At 35.3% G+C, this 22,221-nt stretch overlaps 1 protein-coding gene across 17 annotated transcripts in view; it reads left to right on the forward strand.

Annotated features, from left to right (window-relative positions):
• Nucleotides 1-22,221, forward strand: part of FKTN (fukutin) — a 65,950-nt gene that overhangs the window by 25,847 nt on the left and 17,882 nt on the right. For 10 of the 17 annotated variants that reach the window (XM_039870619.1, XM_039870621.1, XM_039870620.1 and 7 more), the window contains 4 exons: nucleotides 426-558; nucleotides 5,535-5,664; nucleotides 7,684-7,817; nucleotides 11,498-11,625. In XM_039870619.1, coding sequence (XP_039726553.1) covers nucleotides 426-558; nucleotides 5,535-5,664; nucleotides 7,684-7,817; nucleotides 11,498-11,625 — 525 coding nt within the window. Of the gene's footprint in view, nucleotides 1-425; nucleotides 559-5,534; nucleotides 5,665-7,683; nucleotides 7,818-11,469; nucleotides 11,637-22,221 lie in introns of those variants that run through there. The other 7 variants (XR_005654477.1, XR_005654476.1, XM_039870617.1 and 4 more) reach the window with 3 other exon arrangements.

The raw sequence follows: 22,221 nt of genomic DNA on the forward strand, positions 1-22,221 counted from the left end.
AAGTGGTACTGTAGGGCAGGGCAGTGAATGCACGAGCACTCTGTACAATGACATAGATGAATCTACAATGTTGGGTGGTAAAAGCAAGGCATAAAAGAATTCAAATCTTATGGTTGTAAAAATTTCAACACAGGATAAAATATGTTCATGGGTATACACTTATGTAGTAAAAATAGTCAAAAGATGCAAACTTCTATTTATGAGAGAAATAAGTTCTAGGGATGTAATATACAGCAAGGCGACTATAGATAACACTGCCGTATGGTATATTTCAAAGTTGCTAAGAGTAGATCTAAAAATTGATATCTGAGATAATTGAAGAAAATATGCTTGATGTTTACTATTTTGCTTATGTTATATATTTTGAGGAGGCTGCCAGTGCTCTGGGTTAAGTCTTTAAAATAAATCTTAACTTTTGTTTTCAGGCCAGAGTTACAAGAAATTACTGTTGATGGACTAGATGTTCTCATTCCAAAAGATCTAATGCACTTTCTAGAAGAAATACCACACTCTAGGTTTATCGAGTGTAGGTATAAAGAAGCTCGAGCATTCTTTCAGGTTAGAGATAACCAGATATTATACTTTTTAAATTAAAGGACGTGTGTTTGTTTTTAATATTTCGGGGCAAGGGGATAAAGAGATGGAAAAAAGGTAAGGACACATCTTTTTTGATTTATCTATTTTCTTCTAGGTTGTTTTAATGTTTTAAAAAAGTAGACTAACTTTAACCTTAAAACCGTTTGATACGGTTTGATATTTATGGAGACCTTGTTGGATGGTTTGATATTTATGTGGCCTTGTTATATTTGGATAGATTTTGATAGGTTTAGCATTGGCTTCTGCTTTCAGTTAGGATTGCCCATCAACTTTATGAAAGATGGTGTGTTCTGTTCTTGAAGCAATCGAAGGAGGACGAAGCCACTGTAGAAGATAGACCATGTGAAAAAAGTCTTAGAAAAGATTTCATAGAAAATACAGTTTTTCTCAGCACTGATGCTGAATATGAATTTTTCTGTGTGTTTATGAAGGTTCTGAAGATAAATGCTATACAAAGACCAGGTGCTTTTGAACTTTACTTTATTCAGCTACCCTAGCTTTCAATTCAATAAACATTTATTGAAAACCTGTTTCCCAGGAACTCTGCTGACTCTGGGGATACAAAAATGATGTTGAAGGGCATGAAAGTTCAGTTCTAAGAGGTGACATGAAACAGAAATACTGGGAATACAGTGAGATTTACAGTGGGGTTTCGATATCCTAATTCTTCCACTTGCCCTTTATTTTCTGGGTCCCCTTTCGAAGAAAGCTATACACAAGGACAGGAGCAGATGGGAAAATGAAGTGCCAGCTATATCATCACTGGTCAAATGCTCAACACCTGCAAACACAAAGATTTTCTAATAGGCTGTGCTGGCCCCAGGATCTAGGCCTGATGGCCAAAGTGGGCCTTCCTAACCCCAACCCCTTAAATCTGTAACTGTAGAGCTGTAAAACATACCCAGTCAGCCTCATGGATAAAAAGCTGGAAAACCACATGTTTGGATGGGCCTGCTTTAGCAGGCAAGTGCTGCCCATCATATCCCCACCACATAGTAACAAGAAGCAGAAGAGATGCAGTCTGGTGCTTTCACTTGACCACTCACTCACTCTGTTTTAAGGGAATTCTGGTTGCCACCTCTGTCGTAGCAGTTATCACAGTGAACTGTGAATGTCTGCCTTGTTCCCTACTAGATTATGTGAACTTTTTGATAACAGGCATTTTATTTACCTCTGTGGCCCCAAAATCTAGCATGGTACCTGACACAAAGGAGAGATCTTATAATTATGGAAAAGTGCATGAAGAATAAGGTGTTCATCTGAATCAAATGATTTTTTTTAGGGACATTTATTAGAGCTACTCCACCTACAAGCATTTGCCCAGACTCATTTTGTTGATCTTTGTGGGAAGCCAGTATAAAATGTAAAATGTTTCAAATATTGATAAATCGTTAGTATAGTGTCATTTTTTAATTCCATATTTTCATTCTATTGAAATTTTGAGGGCAAACAATCACATTTGAGTAAAGAATATAGATGACTAATGCTCAGAGGGCTTATCAGTTTATCGTAGCCTCATAGTTTTGGTGTTTAAAGTACTATCACATAGCAAGACTATAATACTGTCTAGAGGTTTATATTCATAGCAGTATCAGGTGGAACTTTGGATTCATTCTTCACCATGTTATCTGTGTCCTCACTGCAGCAAGACAGATTTGTGATTCCTAATTTGTTTTTCTTTTCTGCTAATGTGTTGGTATTACTGATATATATTGCCTGATGGGACTGATAACTTTTTTACTTTTTATGTTCTTAAATGTTTCATTCGTCATCATTTCTTATGTTAGAACCATGATTAAAATACCAGAAGGGTCTGTTTTCAAATTGAAGTGAATATACATAACTTTGAACGCTTGATGGCGCCAAACTGTTGTAAATACAATGCCTAGTGTAAAACAAGAAATGAACAAATCTAAAAATATCATAAAGCAGCCTCCTAACAGTCTTTTTTAAAAATAATAATTGATTTGGAAACATTCTCAAACTTTCAGAAAAGCTGCATATGCAGTACAAATAATTTTCTTTTTTCTGAACCATTTGGGAGTAAGTTGTAGACCATATACCCCACAACCTTAGATAATTTAGTGTTTCCTAAAAGTAAGAACATTCTCCTGTCAGTCTTAATACAAAAATCAGGAAATTAACACATAGATTATTACTATTTAATCCCCATTCAGAGTTGTTCTAATTGCCCCAGTAATGACCTTTATCAAAATAGGATTCAGTTCAGAATCACATGCTGTGTTTAATTTTCGTCTCTTTAGCCTCCTTCAGTCTGGAATAGTTTCACAGTCCTTTTTTGACTTTCACGGCTTTGATGCTTTTGAGGATTACAGGCCAGATATTTTGTAAATTGTCCTTCATTTGGGGTTTGTCTGTTTATTCCTCACATTAGATTCAGGTTATACCTTTAGTAGGAGTAGCGTTGAGGTGATGCTGTGCTCTTCTCATTACATGCTATTGCATGATGCATGATTTTGAATTGTCCCATTACTGTTGACATTCACATTAATCACTTGATTAAACTTCTATCTGCTGGCTTCACCCCTGTGAAGTATCTATTCTTTTTGTTATTAATAGGTATTTGGCGTGAAAGTACTTTAAAACTATGTAAATATCACTAATATCATCATCATACCTCTAATTTATTTGGTTATATCAGATGAACTCATGGTTTTCTATTTTTTTCAATGAGTTATAGTCCGTTATTTTCATCCTCAAATTGTTCCATATTTGGCCATTGTGAACCCATTCACAATTGCTTTTGTGTCTTTTTGACGTGTTTCCATCATTTTTTGAACTCTTTCTTGCCTTTTGGTACAGGGCATTCTAGGTTTATTTTGTAATTTCCCTGCCACAACCCTGGAATCAGTCATATCTCTGAGTCCTGGTTCTTTTTAGAAGCTAATATCTGGATGTCAGGTGAGCTTGTTGCCATTTGGGTTTTGCTGCACACAGGCCCCCTCAGTGATAGGAGTAATGTGTGTGTAAGGTGTGCAAGTGTATATATGTATACACTCTAACACATATAAGGGTTAGTTCTAAGAAATGGAATCTCTAGGAGTATCATATTAGGAAAGGTATATCAAGGTGAGGGTATGTCCGTGCAGGGGGCAGCCTCAGTAGAATGTAACTATCAGAGTAATGTTTTTGTAGAGCACAGAGTTTTCATACCTGTTAATTAATTTAATCCTTTTGGTCACTGTGAAATAAGGCAAGTAAGTGTTTGCTTTAACAGATAAGAAAACTGAGGTCTCGAGATGTTAGCTATACAGTCATTATTGACTGAGCATAAACTAAATCCTGGGGCTCCGAACCCCTAGCTCCAGGCTTTTCCCACTACAACAAAGATAGAAACCTGCATCTTTCATTCCAATTGTATGTATGTTCTAAGAGAAGTTATGTCTCTGAGGGTGTTTTTATCTTGAAGGGATCCTGTGTAATTCGTATAATCTGGAGAAGGCAACTTATCTTTAGGAATCCCACTTTCTTCCAAGGGCTGCTTTTTGCTTAAGATCCCTATAGTCTTTCTAGGAACTGATTCATCCTGCCATATTGTAAAAGAATGACAGGATATCTTAGGATATTGTAAGCATGGGAGGAATCTGTCAGTCATTTATTCATTTATCCATTTATCAGTATGTGTTACATATTAAGTGCAATCTAAATTTGTACTTACAGTGATGGAGAGATTCAGTACCTATCCTTAAGGAACCATTTTTATAGCCTAATGGAGGAAATATAAATAAAGTGAACAATTAGAATTGAATATGATAAAAATTATAGTACAAGTATATATGAGTGCTAACAGTTATAAGCTCATGAACAGATTATTTTATTTGTCTTTGTCTGTATCTAGTACCAAACATAATTCTTGGCTTTCTAAATGTTGAACTTAAGAGGAACACTGGGAGAATAAATACATACGTCTTCTTGGGAAAATCAGGGAATGTTTCCCTAAAGGTGGAACTGAAACCTGAAAGATTTTAGAAAATAACATATATAAAGGCACAGAGGATTGAAGAGTTGTGGTGTATTTGGGGAACTACAAATTATCGCTGTAATATGAAGTACAAGGAGGATGAAGTTCAGGCTGGGCCAATAGTCAGGGACCAGAACTCAAACGTCCTTGTCTGCCATGCCAAGAAGCTTAGACTTTGTCCCATAGGTAGTGAAGCATCCTTGAAGAATTTATGGTGCTTTCCTCAATTCCAGAACACTCTAAAAAGGAAGAAAAGCAAGAAGACTAAGTAAATGATAATATTATTTGTATAGAGCTTCACAATTTGTGAGACATTTTTCTGTCATCTATTATTTTATTAAATCTTCACAGTAGTCCTGCAAAGTATAATTATTATCCTTTAATTCCTGATGAGGAAGTTATATCTAAGAGAGGTTTGTTCTTTGTCTCATTCTTTCATCAGATATTCAAGTACTGCTCTGGGCGCTGGAGATAGAGTGGTAAACTAAACGAAGTCACTTCCCTCAGAGAGCTTATATTCTGAGATGATATGCCCAGGGTCGCAGGCAAAAAGAAGCGAGGCTAGACTTGAACACGGATAATCTGATTTGAAATCTCAGGCTGTTTCTACTCTACTGTACAGTCTCGAAAGACCAATTACATCAGTGAATTAGTGCATTAGTTCTCAGTGCATCTGTCCAATCTGCTCAATTGTGATGTGGAGAAGGGTGTTGATAAGGATGTAGATCTTACCGTTTGAGAATCCTGGTTATATTTCTTCCCCTTAACTTGTCTCTTCTAGAATCTACTCCTATAGTCTTTATAAAATGTGTGTGACTAACAGGGAACTATGAAACTTCATTTTTATAATAGGAAACTATATGGGGCTAGTTTTTAATTTTAAATTAGATGTCACGGAAATAGTTTTAGCAATCTAGAAATGGCTTTAGTAGCTGACTATTTATTATATCTGTAGCAATACCTTGATGACAACACTGTGGAAGCTATGATGTTTCGGAAGAGTGCAAAGGAATTGTTGCAGCTCGCAGCCAAAACATTGAAGAAATTGGGAGTGCCGTTCTGGCTGAGCAGTGGAACTTGTCTAGGTAAAATTCTTGTTCCTTTACGTTTGTCTTTGTGTCACTTCGTTCTCTTTAGCTTCAGGGATGACTACTTGAGATAGATGACAAAATATCAGTGGTATTTGAAGTGCCATATTTATAGATAGAATAAACGTAGTGCATGGAGCAACGATTTATTAATTTCTTTGAAGAAATTAATTTCAGAAACATAAACATGAGTCAGGAAGGTCATAATCTGTGTTTACCAAAAATAATTTGTGTGTATAAAATTTATATCAGAACATGTAGACTGATTCTCAGGTAATTCTTAGATTATTTTATCAATTCTTAGATTATTTTATCATTTCTATCAAAAAGATTATTGTTGCCTTTTAAAAGAAAACAACTCTATTCAGTGTCGTTACTTAAACATACAGACAACTTGCACTGCACCAACAGTTTCTAATGAGAGGAGGACTGAAGGGGACTGTCATGAGGTCCTCCACGAACCTTTTCCAGGTCATCGATGGTGTCGCCGATTGGGCATCACTGCCTTACCATGTTCTATTCATTCCGAGATGGGCAAATGGAGACTTTTCCGGAGTCCTTCGGCAAGTTGCTGTTAGAATCTGAGAAAGATTTCTGGTTCTCTTTCCTCTATCTGTTAGATCAGACTTCTTTGAATTTAGAATTATTTAGAATCTTAAATTTTGTTGTTTTTATTCTCTCTTGTTTATAACTAGTTCGTTACAACTATATCTGTTCTTTCTTGATTATAACTATATTTGTACAAAAATTAATTGTGCTTCTGCTTTTATAGGATTACCATATAATTTATTTTCTAATTCAAGAGACTTTTAGAGTGAAAGGGAGTCCCATTAATACTTTTGTTGGTACAGCAAGCATAAACTGTATGGGGTTATCCTATCTACCAGGCTTTGTGGAAAATTCACAATTCACATGGTTCTTGCTGTCAAGGAGCTTATAGCTCGAGTAAACCAAAAAAAAAAAAAGTACATCTCATACATGTATGTGGTATGTGCTTTGAGGTTTAACTTTTTGAAGCAAAATTGTTTTATAGACCGTCATGAGAAATACTTCTCAGTCATTTGTCATGATTTGTTTAGAGTTTTTAGTCCCATGGTTTTCTTGATTTGGGGGCATTTATAAAACGGGGGAGTTGGATTAAGGAGCCTTGCATTTTTAATAGTTTATGATTCTTTGATAGATATATAGATTTTTCTCAAACTAGAGGAGAGACCCCCATTCTAGGCTTCTAAAGATCCATGTTAAAATAAAGTGAAAGTTGAGAATTACAAACAGTTTTGCCCGATAGTAGTACCTATAAAGATAATTGTAGACATTTATTTACTTTTTAAATAATTGAGATGGAAGGCTTAAATGGATCGTAGGGGAGACCCAGGAGCCCTTAGTAATATTAATGGGTAAATTTTGTGGGGTTTTTTTTTTAGAATAGTATTATAGCACATGATTGAGAAGTGGATATATAGCGAATACCTAGAAATACCTTTTGACAGGATGCTGAAAATTGAGATTGATACTACTCTTCTTTATATGATCCATTAGATATGAGCTGTTCAGAGCTGTTAGATTCTCTAAAACTGCTCAAGAAAGAGATATTGTTTAACCAAAAGAATTAAATTATATTTGTTAGCAGATCTTAAAGGCATCTTCATTACAGGTTTATGATTAAACATTCTCAGAAGTAACGTAATTCTTTGAAGTGAATGGCCCAGTTAACATTATTAAAGCTAATAATTTATTCAGAAATTAAAATATTCATGAACGTTTTTGAGGATTCTGAGTGCTCAGACTGGTAGAAATGAAGGAAGGAAGGGAGAGAGGGAGGAGGCGGGGAGGACAGTTTCTTTAACAGGTGGGTTCTTTAACCACAGATTTTAGTTTGAGATTTAAGTTTTAAAGAAATAATTTTAGTAAAACACCCTAAGTCTATTCTATGAAATAAGGATCGTCCATTATAATAATGACTAATTTTTTCCAATCTAAAGTTTTTAAAAAGTTTTCTCATTTATTTTTTTTTAGGATGGTATCGGCAGTGTGGTATTATTCCTTATAGTAAAGATGTTGACCTAGGAATTTTTATACAAGATTACAAATCTAATATGATTTCAGCATTTCAGGATGCAGGACTTCCACTCAAACATAAATTTGGGAAGGTCAGTAATAAAAATCCACTTTACCTCATAAGTAACACCTTCAAAAGTAAAGTTTGTATTAAGCAACTCAGAAATGGTTAAGAACATTGCATGCATCATTTTATCACTAAGTATTGGCCAGGATGAGTTCAGCAGAAGCTTTTTACCACTTGTGACCTCTGCACTATTTAAGGAAAACTAGAAAATCTGGTTTTCTATTGACAATGAGAAGGAGAGAAAGATCTTAGACTCTTGCAGATGAATTTGTTCCGATTATATTAGGCAACACCATAACGTGTAATTAATATAATGTACAATTAATAAGTAAGAATCCTACCTACCCTACCTGAAGTTATGTTTTTTCTCATGAGTCGTTTAATTTTATGGTCACTTAGAATTTTATTATCAACATGAAACATTCCACTGATTGCTAAGGGTTAGAAATAAGGACTCATTTCAAAGAGTTGAATTTCTTTTTTAATTAGTTACAAGTATACCATACATTGGTTAGACATCTATATAGTTAGTAAAATGATCCCCCCAATTGCTTCCTCCCTCCCCTAATCCTCCACCTAGACAATGTATTATTGCTAATTGCGTTCCCTATGCCATGCTCCCCATCCCTGTGATCATCCATCAGCTACCAGTTAGTACTTCTTTAACCCTTCACCCCATTCTCCCAGCCTCCCAAACCCTCCCTAAGTGAAATCATAGTGTTTATCTTTCTCTGTCTGACTTAAATACCTTCTAGATTCATCAAAGCAATATCTTTTTCCAGCCTCTCCCTTTTCATATGCTGGGGTCTTGTTTTCTTATCCTTTCAGGCACTCTATCTTTTGGTTGGAGCACTTAATTCTTTTCTATTTAAGATACTTATTGATAGGAACGTAGTTGTTACCATTCTTTATTCCTGTTTTTGATACATGTTTTTTCTTCTTAAAGAAGTTCCTCCAACATTGCCTGTAGTACTGGCTTGGTGTTGATAAATTCCTTTAGCTTATTTTTGTCTGGGAAGCTCTTTATCTGCCCTTCAACTCTAAATGATATCTTTGCTGGATAAATTATTCTTGGTTGTATATCCTGGGTCTTCATCCTGTCGAATATTTTCTGCCCAGCCCTTCTGTCCTGCATAGTTTCTTTTGAGAAATCAGCTGCCAGTCATTTGGGTCTTCTCTTACATGTAATTTCTTTTTCTCTTGCTGCTTTTAGTATTCTTTCTTTGTATTTAACCTTTGGCATTTTAATTATGATGTGTCTTGGTGTGGGCCTCTTTGGATCCCTGATTTTTGGAATCCTCTGAGCTTCCTGAGATTTTATGTCCATTTCTTTCACCAGGTTAGGGAAGTTTTCCCTCATTATTTCTTCGAACAGCTGTTCAACATCTTGATTTTCTTCTGTTACACCGATCAGATGAATATTTGGATCCTTAATAGGGTCCTATATCCTCCTTAAATTATTTTTATACTCTTGGCATCTTTTTTCTTGCCATTCTGATTGAGTATCCTGATTAGCTATCCTGTCCTCTAGATAGGGCATATAATCCTCTTCTTTATTCACTTTGTTTATTCCTTTTTTATTCCATTTAATATACTTCTCATCTCAGATAATGTGTTCTTCATTTCAGACTGGTTCCCTTTTATAATTTCTACTTCCATTTTTATGTTTTTTTATCTCTTTGTTGAAGTTCTCACTGAATTTATTTACACTTCCCAAAAGTTCATTCAGCATCTTTATAACCAGTGTTTTGAACTCTGCACCTGTTAGATTACTTGACTCCATTATATCTGAATCTCTGTTCTGTTCTCTCATGTGGTTTCTGCCTCTTTGTCTTCCCATTTTGGCTGCCTTTCCATGTCTATTTCTATGTACTAAGCAAAGCTCCTAAGTCTCCCAGTCTTATTAGTGTGGATTTGTGAAGTAGGTGTCCAGTGGCACAGTCCTGAGAGGGGTTCAGCTGCAGGCCAAACTTAGCCCAAGCCTCTACTCCTCCAGGGCCACCTGTTAAGATTCAGCAAGCAATCCACAGATGCTGTGCTTATAGTTACCTCAAAAGGCCACACCAGAAACCGAAGCCAGCTGCCTCCACCAGTGTGAGTCTCAGAAAGAAGCACCTGACTGGCTGAGGATATACCTGGATGCGGCTTGGGTGGGGCCGTGAGTTGGGCGAGGCAGAGTTTCAGGGAATCCTCTGGGTGGAGCGACCTCTGTTATCACAGTTTGATGACATCACAGCTATGGCGGCCCTCTGTCCAGTGCATTAGTAGCAGGGAGAGCTCAACAGGGAACAATGGATACCGCCCGCACTCTGTACCAAGCAAGTCTCCCCCTCAGCCCTCAGTGCGACAATGTCTCCCTGTAAGTCCCTGGCGCCCCTTGCACACAGCCAGACGGGCACTGGTGCTCAGAGCGAGCAGGTCTGTCTCCGCGAAAATCCACTTGCTGTCATGGCCTCTTTAAGAGGCGTCTGCCGCTGCCGGAGCCTCTATCTCAGCCACTCGGGACTGGGCAGCCTCGCGTCCTCGTCCCGTCCTACCTTCTGCCATTGCAGGGTGCTTTCTTGGATTTCTCCCTAGTTGTATGGTTGTTTATCTAGATCTTAGGTGATTTTTCCTTGGTACTGCTCCTTGTTTCCATCACAACTTTGATTTGGTTGCCAGAGTGATGAACAGAGCCTCTATTATCTATGCCATTTTTTTTCTCTGAATTTCTTTTTTCACCTGTCCAAGATCATAGCAGTTTTCTCACAGATCAACTGGGAGTAGGTCATTGTGGCTTGGATGAAATCTCCTTTTAGACTATTTGATTCCTATGCTGTAAGCCAGTCACCTTACTCTTAATTATCTTGTTCCCAGGGTAGTGTTGTCTTGGAAAGCAAGTAGAAGTATGTTTAGTCACTGGAAAATTACTTTCCTCATCATAATCATTTATGTTTACTAAAAAATTTAACAAAATACTTCCCTGAGGTCAAAGTCAAAGCAATAGAACTCTGGTCATTCAGCAAACATTTACGCAACACTCACTCTATGCTTGGTACTGTGCTCTGCACCCAGGACACAAAGATGACTAAAGTATAGTCCTTACCTTTGAGGAGTTCACTGTCTAATTGGAAGGAAAAAAATGCATAAATAATTATTATGTGATTAGTGCTGTGACAGACAGATGTACCAAGTCCAATGGGAACATAATTATTTGTAGAATAAGTTTCTTTAGGGAAATACTCTCAGAATTCTTTGTATCTTTAACTTTTCTTTTTTTTTCATGTACATAACATAATGATCTATGGTATGTGTATGGGTTTCTATAATACAACATTTACTTAGTACTTATTTATTGTAATGAGAAACTTCTCTCCTGATAGTTTTACTTGATTATTAAAAGGAGTGATTTGTCTTTGGTTCCTTTCCTTCTTTAGTTAGAAAGGGGCTCAGGGACAGGATGTGCTGCAGAGTGATAATTACTACTGTAAATCATTATCCTGAGTTGTCATCAATTATATTAATTGTATCAATATTATTTTTATATAAATTTAAGAAAGAAATGATGATGTGCTATTGATGCATCCCAATTTCAGAGGTGTTCCAAGCTGAAAAAAACATGTATCCAAAATCAGTGTTCTCTCTCTATAAAAACATTATCTTATTTTAATTTAAAAAATATATTTCCTTTGTTTCAGTCTGTGAAGGTTTTCATCTTCCCTCTAGGTAGAAGACAGCTTGGAACTATCTTTCCAAGGAAAAGATGATGTGAAACTTGACATTTTTTTCTTCTATGAAGAGACTGACCATGTGTGGAATGGAGGCACTCAGGCCAAAACAGGAAAAAAATTTAAGTATGAATCAGATAAGTATTTATAAAAGGAGATAAGGAAATAATTTCAGAAGGCTGAGAAATACTCTGTCAAGGCTCTAATATTGGCTAATACTTTCTCAGCTTACCTATAGAGCCCAGTTATGTTTGTGAAATGAGACTGCCTATCAGGACACTCTACTAGAAGTAAGTGTCCCTGAGTTTGTCAGTCCTAAGATTCATTATGATTAGGAGCCCTTGAGTCATCAGAAGGGGAAAACCAAAACAAGGAACACAAAAACTGGGCCTAGAGCCTGAGCCAAAAAACTGATTGGCTCTGAGAGCTGTAGGAGCTTGATAATTTAAAGAGATAGCAAAGGTGAAGTGAAGTTTCAGTGAAGTTGAGATTGAGTGGGGCTGAGGCCATGAGTGCTGGGCAAGCTCAGGTATATGCCTTTAACATAGACTGAGGGCTGATCCTCATTGCGCTTAACAGCTACTATGTTTTGTCAAATGTAAGATGATATAGATTATAAGATGTACCATTATTTTAGTGCCTCTAAGAAAGAAAAACACTGCCAATTATAATTGTAAGACACATGATTCACAGATGGAAAAATTGGGGGCGGGGGGTGTCTCAGAACTGAAGGAATGCAGTATGTCAGATTGGCATTTTAAACATTTTTTTTTTAATGCTGTCATAGTAAAACTCCTTGATGAAAAAAGACAAAAGTGACATTAGGATAACTATGCTCTCCTTTGTGGTGCAGTTGGCCTATTCTCAGTTCTGAGAAAGAGAGAGAGAATGAATGCGAATGAGAACCTAAAGAGCAGGGGCTTTGGAGTCAGGAAGACCTGGAAAACCTCAGCTACAGCTAACTAATGTATGGCTGTTAGCTTTTCTGAACAATAATCTCATCTATTAAATTTGGGTAATACTACTTACTGTGTGTCAGGCACTATTCTGAACATTTTACATGTATTCACACATCTAATACTCAAAACAACCTTAAGAGGTAGCAATTCTGTGAGGCACTGAGAATTGAAGTAGTTTGTTCAAGATCGCATGGAATATAAGTGGAGTCAGACAGCAGCCTCTTGCTAGAGTTCATTCTTTTAACCACTACTCTCTATTGCTGCCCTAAAACACCTGACATATGAAGCTCTTAGCGTAATGCTCAGCATTTATTAAGTAAATGGTGGTTATCATTATTATTATTGAATGTTATATTAATATTATCATTACTGATGTGATTACTGTCATTACTGTTATTATCATGGTAGTTATGTGACCAGTAGCATAGATGTACCTCACCAACTAGCTGAGATTGGGGCATTGAATACATTTGAGCCAGTGGGCACGGGGGAATGTTCTGTCACACAGAAGAGGAATTCCCCGTTCAGCCTGGTTTCTCCTGGGAACACTGACATATGCTACTTGGATAGCTAACTCTTTTATTTGAAGGCAAGAAGTCTCCATGTAAAGTTAAACTTGTTCTGGAGGTTAGTGAGTAATCCAAACCTTTTTCTCAAAGTCATAAAGTATTCCCAAATTGACATTGACCTCAAAGCATATTCTTGAAACTTTCATTTATTATAAAACACTAGTTTGCTTTTTGACAACAAACATTTATTTGTATAAGTTGTGATTATAAGACAAATTAATAAGCTAATAAATGTATAATTGCTATCACTGTGGTTAGGTAAATGGCAGGTGTTTTTAATATCTAGCTACAGTTTGTTATTCAAAATATGATAGAGATGCCAAATTTAATGTATAATTTAGAGGCTTTTTTTAAAAAAAAAAAACTATAAGATAGTATAGCATAGAAATTAAAGGCATAGAGCCAGTGTGCTTGCTTTTGAATCCAAGCTTTACATTTTACCAGCTATATTGCCTTGGGAAAGTTATTTAACCTGTTTGTGCCTAAATCTTCTCAAGTGTAAAATGGGAATAATAATAGAAATTGCTACAAGAGTGGTTTTAAAGATTAAATGAGTTAATACACAAAAAGGGTTTTGAAGAGAATTAAGCATGCCTTGAATGCTAAGAAATTATTAGCCTCTGTCATTAATACTAGTTGTAGTAGTAGAAAGGGGCTCAGGGACAGGATGTTGTAGTAGTTAGAAAGGGGCTCAGGGACAGGATGTGCTGCAGAGTGATAATTACTACTGTAAATCATTAAAGAAAAGTAAAGAAAATTATTCCTCTTCTTAGTCTTATGAGAAATTTACAGAATAGAAGCCGATATAATTATCTCAATATTAGACTGCCAAATCTATTCTTAGAGAACTTGTATGAGAATGTCACCTTTTCTAAGAAAGATAATTTCTGGAGCCAGAATGATAATCCTATTATTCTTTAATTTCCTTCTAAGGCTTGAATTTCTTTCTTACTGACATGATCTGAAACCCACAAACCTCAAAAGAACTGTTCATTTCTAACCACTACATTTCTGGATAGAAAGAGCTTCTTTCATTCTGCTTTAACTGCTCTTTATGGCGGCAGTGTTTGGGAAGTGTGAAGTGTTCTGATTATTTAACAAGAGAAATGAGCAGTGATAGAACTGTCTGGACAGATGGTGTGAGTCCCAGATTTTCTATCATGTTACCGTGACCTTAAAAGGCAGAGAAAAGAACAGGGGATGGCTGCGTAGAGTAGTTTCTTTGGAAGATTCCCCCAGCCATATGCCATTTTCATTATTTTCAGCACTATTTACTGAAGGAACTGTAGTATTTTCATCACTACTATTCCTAGAAGAAGAAGAAAAAACCTTTAAAGCTAGTCTAAGGGTCTTTTTATCTTTATAATATTCTACTTTTTATTCATGTAGAGTTAATTCTGAGAAAAGCTTAGTATCATAAGATGCTTACCATTTTTTAAAAGGTCGAAGAAGAACTCAGAAAGGAAGAAAAAGTTACCCATTTCAAAACTTTACCATATGCCTTCAGAATGATATTTTTGGTCTTAAGATTTAATAATAATTATAATATTAACCTCAATAATAAAAACATATCTACGAGGGTATCTGCTAGATATCAGGTACTTTATGTTTGTAATCTCATAATCCTCACATTATCCCTGTGGCTTAGGTGTTCTTACTCCCTGTTAGATATGAGGAAACTAAAGCTCAGAGAGATGAAAGAACTTCCTCAGAGTCATCTTGCCATTAATGTCACGAATAAGATTTAACTCCAGACCTGTTGGGCTCTAAGCCTTTTCTTCTAAATGTTAATAGATTAAATGAGCTAATATATGCATATAGAGCAGTATCTGGCATATAGTAAATACTACATGGTATTAGTAGCTACCGCTGCTACTATCATTACTATTTATTATTACTATTACTACTACTGTATTGCTCTGGCACAAAGCATAGCACCTTCAATATAGCGGAAACTTGGATTAGTTATTCTCTGGGCAAGCATTTTCTTCCCAGGTCTCATATCCATTCTATCCTTAGTTCTCAGTCCATTACTCCTTTACCTAAATTCATTCTTTTACCTAAAATCTAAATTCCATTCTTAAATATTGTTTGGATTTTTTATATTTATTTTTTCTCCAGAGGTCCAATCACCTGTAATAAAAAGTGATGACTATAGTAGTAGTTATGCCTCCAGGATGTGAAGTTTCTGTTGCACAACTTCACTGTTCCTACAGATGACCCGCATTTCTTTGGGTCATTTCTTTCTTTCCCATCTGAATCAACTGATGCGAGTAGTGGCCAGAATTTGAGAGGTAATACTAATGGTAGTAATAAAAATTAATTTTTATTGAGTATTTACTATGTGCTAAGCACTATGCCAAGCTTTTATGTACATCATCTCATTTAACCCTCACGAGTTTATAAGAGAGATTTCGTCACTGTCACCTTCATTTTATGGATGAGGAAATTAAGGCAGAGCTAAGACTCAGACCTAGGGCCATATCACTTCAGAGCCCATATTCTTACCATATACAATATTAGTGTCACCATGCTCTCTATCGTATTGTTAATGAGCAGGTTCTTAAAAAATTGTTTCTTTCAACGTTATTTAGTTATAACATTGATGAGATACTGTAGGAACATAACTCTCATATTTATTCGACTATGGTAAAATTGGTTTCATTATATGTCATTTTGCTTGAAGTCTCAGAACTTATCAACAATGTTAAGGGAAGACTTACTGTACTGCCTCCATGAAAATAGCCCTTCCGTTTATTGACATCGTCAGGGTAATACAGCTACCTCTTTATTTTCTAATAGGAAATCCACTACCCACTGGTCTGATAGTGGGTTCCTTATACCTCCTGTCATTTGCAGTTTCTGATTTTTGTATATATTTTCAGAAAATTTGGATTTTGTGTGTGTGTGTGTGTGTGGGCCTAGACTCCCATCCAAGTGTGGCTCCAATATAATTTGACATTTCATTTCTAAAAAATTTATTTACTAACTGCTATGTGTTAAGGGTTCTTATGCGAATATGACTTAGTTTCTTCTTTCACGAATCTCATAATCTAGACCATGAGACAAATATATTCTATCAGCAGTACAGAAATTAAAGTACAGTCATGCGCCACATAACGATGTTTTGGTCAACGATAGACCGCATATATGACAGTCCCATGTGATTATAACACAGCTGAAAAATTCATATTGCCTAATGACTCATACTGTCTTAATGTTGTAGTGCAGTGCATTCATTACTCACATGTTTGTGGTGATTCTGGTGTAAACAAACCTACTGTACTGCCAGTTCAATATAAGTGTGGCACATACAATTATGTGTAGCAGCGGTCCCCAAATTCCGGGCCACGGACCAGTACTGGTCCATGACCTGTTAGGAACTGGGCCGCACAGCAGGAGGTGAGCAGCGAGCAAGCAAAGCTTCATCTGTATTTGCAGCCACTCCCCAGCACTAGCATCACTGCCTCAGCTCCACCTCAGATCATTAGGCATTAGATTCTCATAGGAGCACCAGTCACTGGTGCCAAAAAGGTCAGGGACTGCTGGTGTGTAGTACATAGTACTTGATAGCGATAATAAACGGCTAAGTTACTGGTGTATGTATTTCCTATACTATACTTTTTATTGTTAGAGTGTATTCTTTCTACTTATAAAAAAAGTTTACTGTAAAACAGTATGCATGTTGTGATGGAAGCAGCCTCGTATATCTCACGTTTACCGAGTCTCTTGATTGCATCATTTCTCTTGTGCTTGATTTAATCTCGTGTTTTGTATAGTAACATGCGGCACAGCCTTATATTCTTTAGGCAGTAGGGTATACTCTATAGCATAGGTGTGTAGTAGACTATACCACCTAGGTTTGTGTAAGGTCTGTGATGTTTGCACAGTGATGAAATCATCTAATGACACATTTCTCAGACAGTGTCCCTGTCTTTAAGCAGTGCATGACTATATGTGTCATGTATACTTGAGATGCCAAATCAACTCTATCTAGAAGCAATGGCAAGGAAGTGTGGCTTAATAGAGACATTTGTTAGGTAGACTTAGGAGGAATATGGAGAAAGCCCTAATAATACATTTATTTAACTATTTTTCTATTTAGATTTTCCCATTTTTTTATAATTTTCTATGAGCATCTTTGTACATAAAGTAAAAGCTTTATTAGGGATTGTTTCCTTGAATAGATTTCCAGAAGTAGAATTATTATTGTTGTTTGACTGTGCTGTTTCAGAAATCCAGAGGTACATGGGCAGTGTTCTACTACCAGTAAAAGTATAACATTTTATTCCTCAATGTCTTTTTATCTTTTGACTCCTTAAGGCTCTTAGTACCTGTATAGGCCTCTTCAATTTTTCTTGTCACCGTGCTTTGTTCTGCTTGCCTTTTTTCTCCCTTATTTTTTTTAAGTAAACTTTTTATTTTGTGACAATTTTAGTACAGAAAAGTTACGAAGATGATACAGATAGTTTCTGTACACGAGTCCCCCAGTTTCCCTAATGTTAACATATTGTTACCGTTGTACATTTGTCAAAACTAATTAAACAACATTGGTGCATTACAATTAACTAAACACCAGACTTTATCCGTATTTCACCAGTTTTTCCACTAATGTCCTTTTTCTGTTCTAGGATCCAATCCAAGATAACACATTGCATTTAGACACCCAGCCTTTTGAAACTTGATTTTAGTCCAAGATTTTAAGCATGTACTAGTAGTACCAGATTATTATACATCCTCACATGTCCCAGTTCTTCCTGTTCAAGGGCATCGAGTTGTCTCCATTTTGGAGGTGCTCCTCAGTACCTCTAACTAGAAATAATCTAACTTCCTCTGAATTTCCATAGATTTTGCCCCACACCTCCCCTTTTACCTCTCTTGCTTTATCTGGGTTCTTCTGTTGATTTGTCTGTACTGTCTGAGTTATAGATAGAATCAGGCCTGGTAAATCTGGCTGAGTGATATCTGAGCCCTACTTGAAACTAAAATTAGGTCCTCTTAAGTACAGTCTATGGTGTTTTGTTAAGGTGAGACGATGACACCAGGTCGATGACTTGATCCAGCCTGGCATCTTTAGAGAATCAAAGCCATGAAGTTAAGTCACCCCAGTTGTTTTCAGTCACCCTGCTTCACAAGAAGTTAAAGACTAGAGTTAGTTGTTGAATCCCCACTCATAGGTTCTCTCAGCTTCATAGATACTATGCTTTGTAGTTTTAGTTCTCAAAAAACACATTTGTCTTTTTAGTACTTACAGCTGTGAAGCTAAGAAGGCAAATTTGAATAATTTAAGTGAGTATTTTTAAAACATTGGCTTTTCTAAAAATGATCTCACATTTTCTACTCTGTTTATGCCTTCATATTTTATAACATATAGATTATATCTTAGGTCTCCTTAATTATACTTCCAAACCTTCAGTGAGTAGGAGGTGCAAAATTAAGTAATTGAAGAAAGAACTCTGAATGCATGTTATGTGGTAATTGATTCTTATACAGTATTTAGAAGTGGCAATTACTTAGTAAGCTTTGTTTGTTTTTTAAGAGATTACCTCAGAATGAATAAATAGCAGATCTTTTATTTATGTGAAGTAAATTACATTTTTTAAGACTGCCATATATTTTGTTGTTTGAATGTAATTCTATAAAATATTCTGTAAGGTAGTATTTTGAGAGATATAAAAACATATTTTCATGATAAGACTTGTACACAGATGTTTATAGCAGTGTTATTCATGGCAGCCAAAAAGTGGAAACAACTCAAATGTCTATCTTCTGGTGACCAGATAAACAATTTATGGTCTGTTAAAGCAATGAAATACTGCTCAGCAATAGAGAGGAATGAACTCCTGACATATCCAATAACGTGGACGAATCTCCAAAACATTATGCTAAGTGGAAGAAATCAGATAGGAAGAGTACATACTGTGTAACTGCATTTATTTCAAATTGTAGAACTGGCAAAACAAAGCAAGAATGCAGTACGATCAGTGATTGCTAGGGGCCAGGGTAGATTGACTGTGTGACTGCCAAAGAGCATGGGGAGCTCTGGGAAGCAAGGTGATAGGAATGCTCTATATCTTCATCGTTGGGCAGGTTCCATAGGTAAATGTATTATATGTGTATCTGTCAAAACTTAAAATGTGTACATTTCATTATATATATTTTCAGTATATGTAAAATATACTTTGAAAAAGTTGATTTAAAGGTTAAAAAAGAAAACAAAAATATTTATGACTTATGAAACCAATGCTTGGAGAAAAGGGCCCAGGATCACAAGTTAAAACAGGGAATCTGTGACCAGAAACCATGAATTTGATCAAGGCAAGCCTAACTGAAGTGATAAACTTTGAGCCTTTTGCATCTTATTGGAAAAATTGCGTAATATGAGATCAAAATAAAAGAAGCCTTGTGCATTTCACATGTAATTTGAAATCATAATTTAATCCCCTTTTAAAATTTTGTATTATATTCAAAGAGAAATTTTATGAAAATTGTGTGAAAGAGAGAAAGCAAGCACAGCTAGAATCTGGTTGTTTGTTGATGAGCTATAGATCTAGTTTTTTGGTGATTATGCAGTAGAAATAAAAATCTCCTGAGACTTTGTCCTCTGGCTTTAAAGAAAAATTTTTTGCATGCTTTAAATGGATAGTTTTTGATATGGTTATTATGCACATGCATTTGGGTGTTAAATGAAAACTATCTGTACAAGCTTTAATTTGTCTACTCATTGATGCCTTCATTGTTTCTCCTTGTTTCTCCTGTGGTACAGTAACCACTCATTCTGTCCTGTGGAGATTGCATAGCAGAGTTTAATAATCAGTAGGATAGTTGGAACCACTCATTTTACAGTGGAAGTCAGTGGGAAAGTGAGGTTTACTAAGTAGCATTTTACTTTCTAAAACATGTATATGCCATGTATATTGATTATATATTAGAAGTTTGGGGTAGAAATGGAGTATGGGATCAATAAAGACCTCAGAGTGACTATATTCTAGCTTAGGTTCTGAAAAGTATGTAAAGTCATTCCCTTAGCTTCTGTATAATCTGTGGTGAGATTGTGAGAGGGTTAATGGAAGAGATAGTTAAAAAAATACTAATTAGCATACTGTAATTTTGGTTTTCAAGATTCGAATCTAAGAAAACTATTTATGGCCATATTGTTGGTGATAACTAATTATTAATATGGCACAATAATTCCTCACTTTACTCCAAACACAAATCACTGATGAATATGTCTAAAGACATAACTTAGCTAAAAGAGAATGGAATAAATGATGAAGAAGCAGTATTTAAAGAGAATTTCCATATTAAGGACAGACAAGCAGGATAAATAATAAATCTACATCTAGATACTTCTTAAGGAAACTATAATATCAAAAATAAAAAAAGTTTACAGGCTATGAGTGAAAATAAATGGCTCACAAAGGAACAGCAAATATACTTCAGCAACAATAGAGGCTAAAAGATAATGCAGTGATATATTCCAGAAGCTGAGGAGAAATAACTGTCAACTTAGAATTTTATGTATAGTTAATATTCAAGAGGGAGGTCAAGATGAAGACGTTTACATGTACACAAAGACTAAGAAACTTTATGTCTCACAGACCCACACTTAAAGACCTATTAAAGAACCCAGAAGGAAGAAAAAATAAAAATAAGAAAAAATTAAAAATTAAAAAATAAATAAAGAACCCAGAAGGAAGATGTGATATATATGAAATAATGGTGAACACAGAATTGGATAAACTATGTCAGTAAGTTTGTTAGCCATTGCCTGTTTAAAAAAAAAAAAAAAAGTGTTAAAAATAACTGGAGGAGAAGGCGATTTCCCAAGGAGTAAAGTATACTAAATTTCACGTTCCAGAAAAGGATAGAAATTCTGCATACATTTAATCTTTATTAGAAAATGTTATGGTGAAGTATATATGTTAAAAAAATAAACTATTACAAACAGTAACTACTAGTGGATATAAATATTATTGAAAACTTCCAGATAAACAGAATAAAAGAATGTATAAACCTTCATCAATCCAAATTAAAGTTGGGAAGGTAGGTAAAAAGAAAATATGGTAAACTGAAAACATGTAAAAGTAATCATAAAAGCAATAGTCAGCATTGTTATAGCACTTACTAAGTATATGTTATATACTGTTCTGAGCACTTTACACTTATTTATTCATTCTGTGCTAACATCTCTCTGAGGTACTGTTAGTGCCCTCATTTTATAAATTAAGCAGTTAGGGCACAAAGATGTTGATCAAGGTTGCACAGCTAAAGCCAGAATTTGAGTCCAGGAAGTCTGGCTCTAGTGTTAAGAATACGTCCAAATATATAATTTATTATAATAAATGTTAATAGATTAAGCTGACCTATAAAACATAGATTATCAAATTAGATAGAAAAACAAAATTTAGCTATATAATGCTTGTCAGGAAGCACTCCTAAAGCAAAATCACAAGAAAGGTTGAAAATTATAGGGATGGAAAAAAAATACCCCAATGTTATTAACCAAAGAAAACTGATACTATAATTAATTTTAGTATAAGACAACATAGAATTTCAGGGGGCGGGAAATATTAAAGGATTAAAAGCCCATTACATAATCTTACAAGGAAACAGTCCACCAAAGAAGAAATAATGTTCATGAGCTTGTATGACTCTTCAACGATATGGCCTTTAAATATATAAAAACCTGATAAAATTCTAGTGAATATTTGACATATCCACAATTATGGTGGGAGATTTTGATTTATTTTTATTTTTAAAACTTCTGATATAAGCATAGAAGGAAGTAGTAAAAATGTTTAAGATATGAACAAAATTAACAGGTTTGATCTATTTGACATATATAAAAGTCTTTACTCACAAATAGTGAATATACTTTCTTACCTGCTATAAATGGAACATTTACAAAAGTTGATTATGTACTATGTCATAAAGGCAATCTTAGTACATTTCAAAGATTAATATAAAGAAAGTGTGTGTGCGTGCATGCACATGTGTGTGTAAAATTCTCCACATTAACAGACTGAAGGGTAAAAACCTGCATGAGTATGTCAATAGATGGCATTGTATGACCACAATGGAAATTAAATTAGACATCTTTAAAATGTGTGGAAACTTTAAATGCCTTCCCTAATAACTAAATGAATTAAAAAGGAAATCATAGTAGGAATTATAAAATTTTTAGCACTCAA

The sequence above is a fragment of the Pteropus medius genome, unplaced genomic scaffold, assembly GCF_902729225.1.
Source record: "Pteropus medius unplaced genomic scaffold, Ma_sr-lr_union100, whole genome shotgun sequence".
In the NCBI taxonomy this organism is placed as follows: Eukaryota; Metazoa; Chordata; class Mammalia; order Chiroptera; family Pteropodidae; genus Pteropus; species Pteropus medius.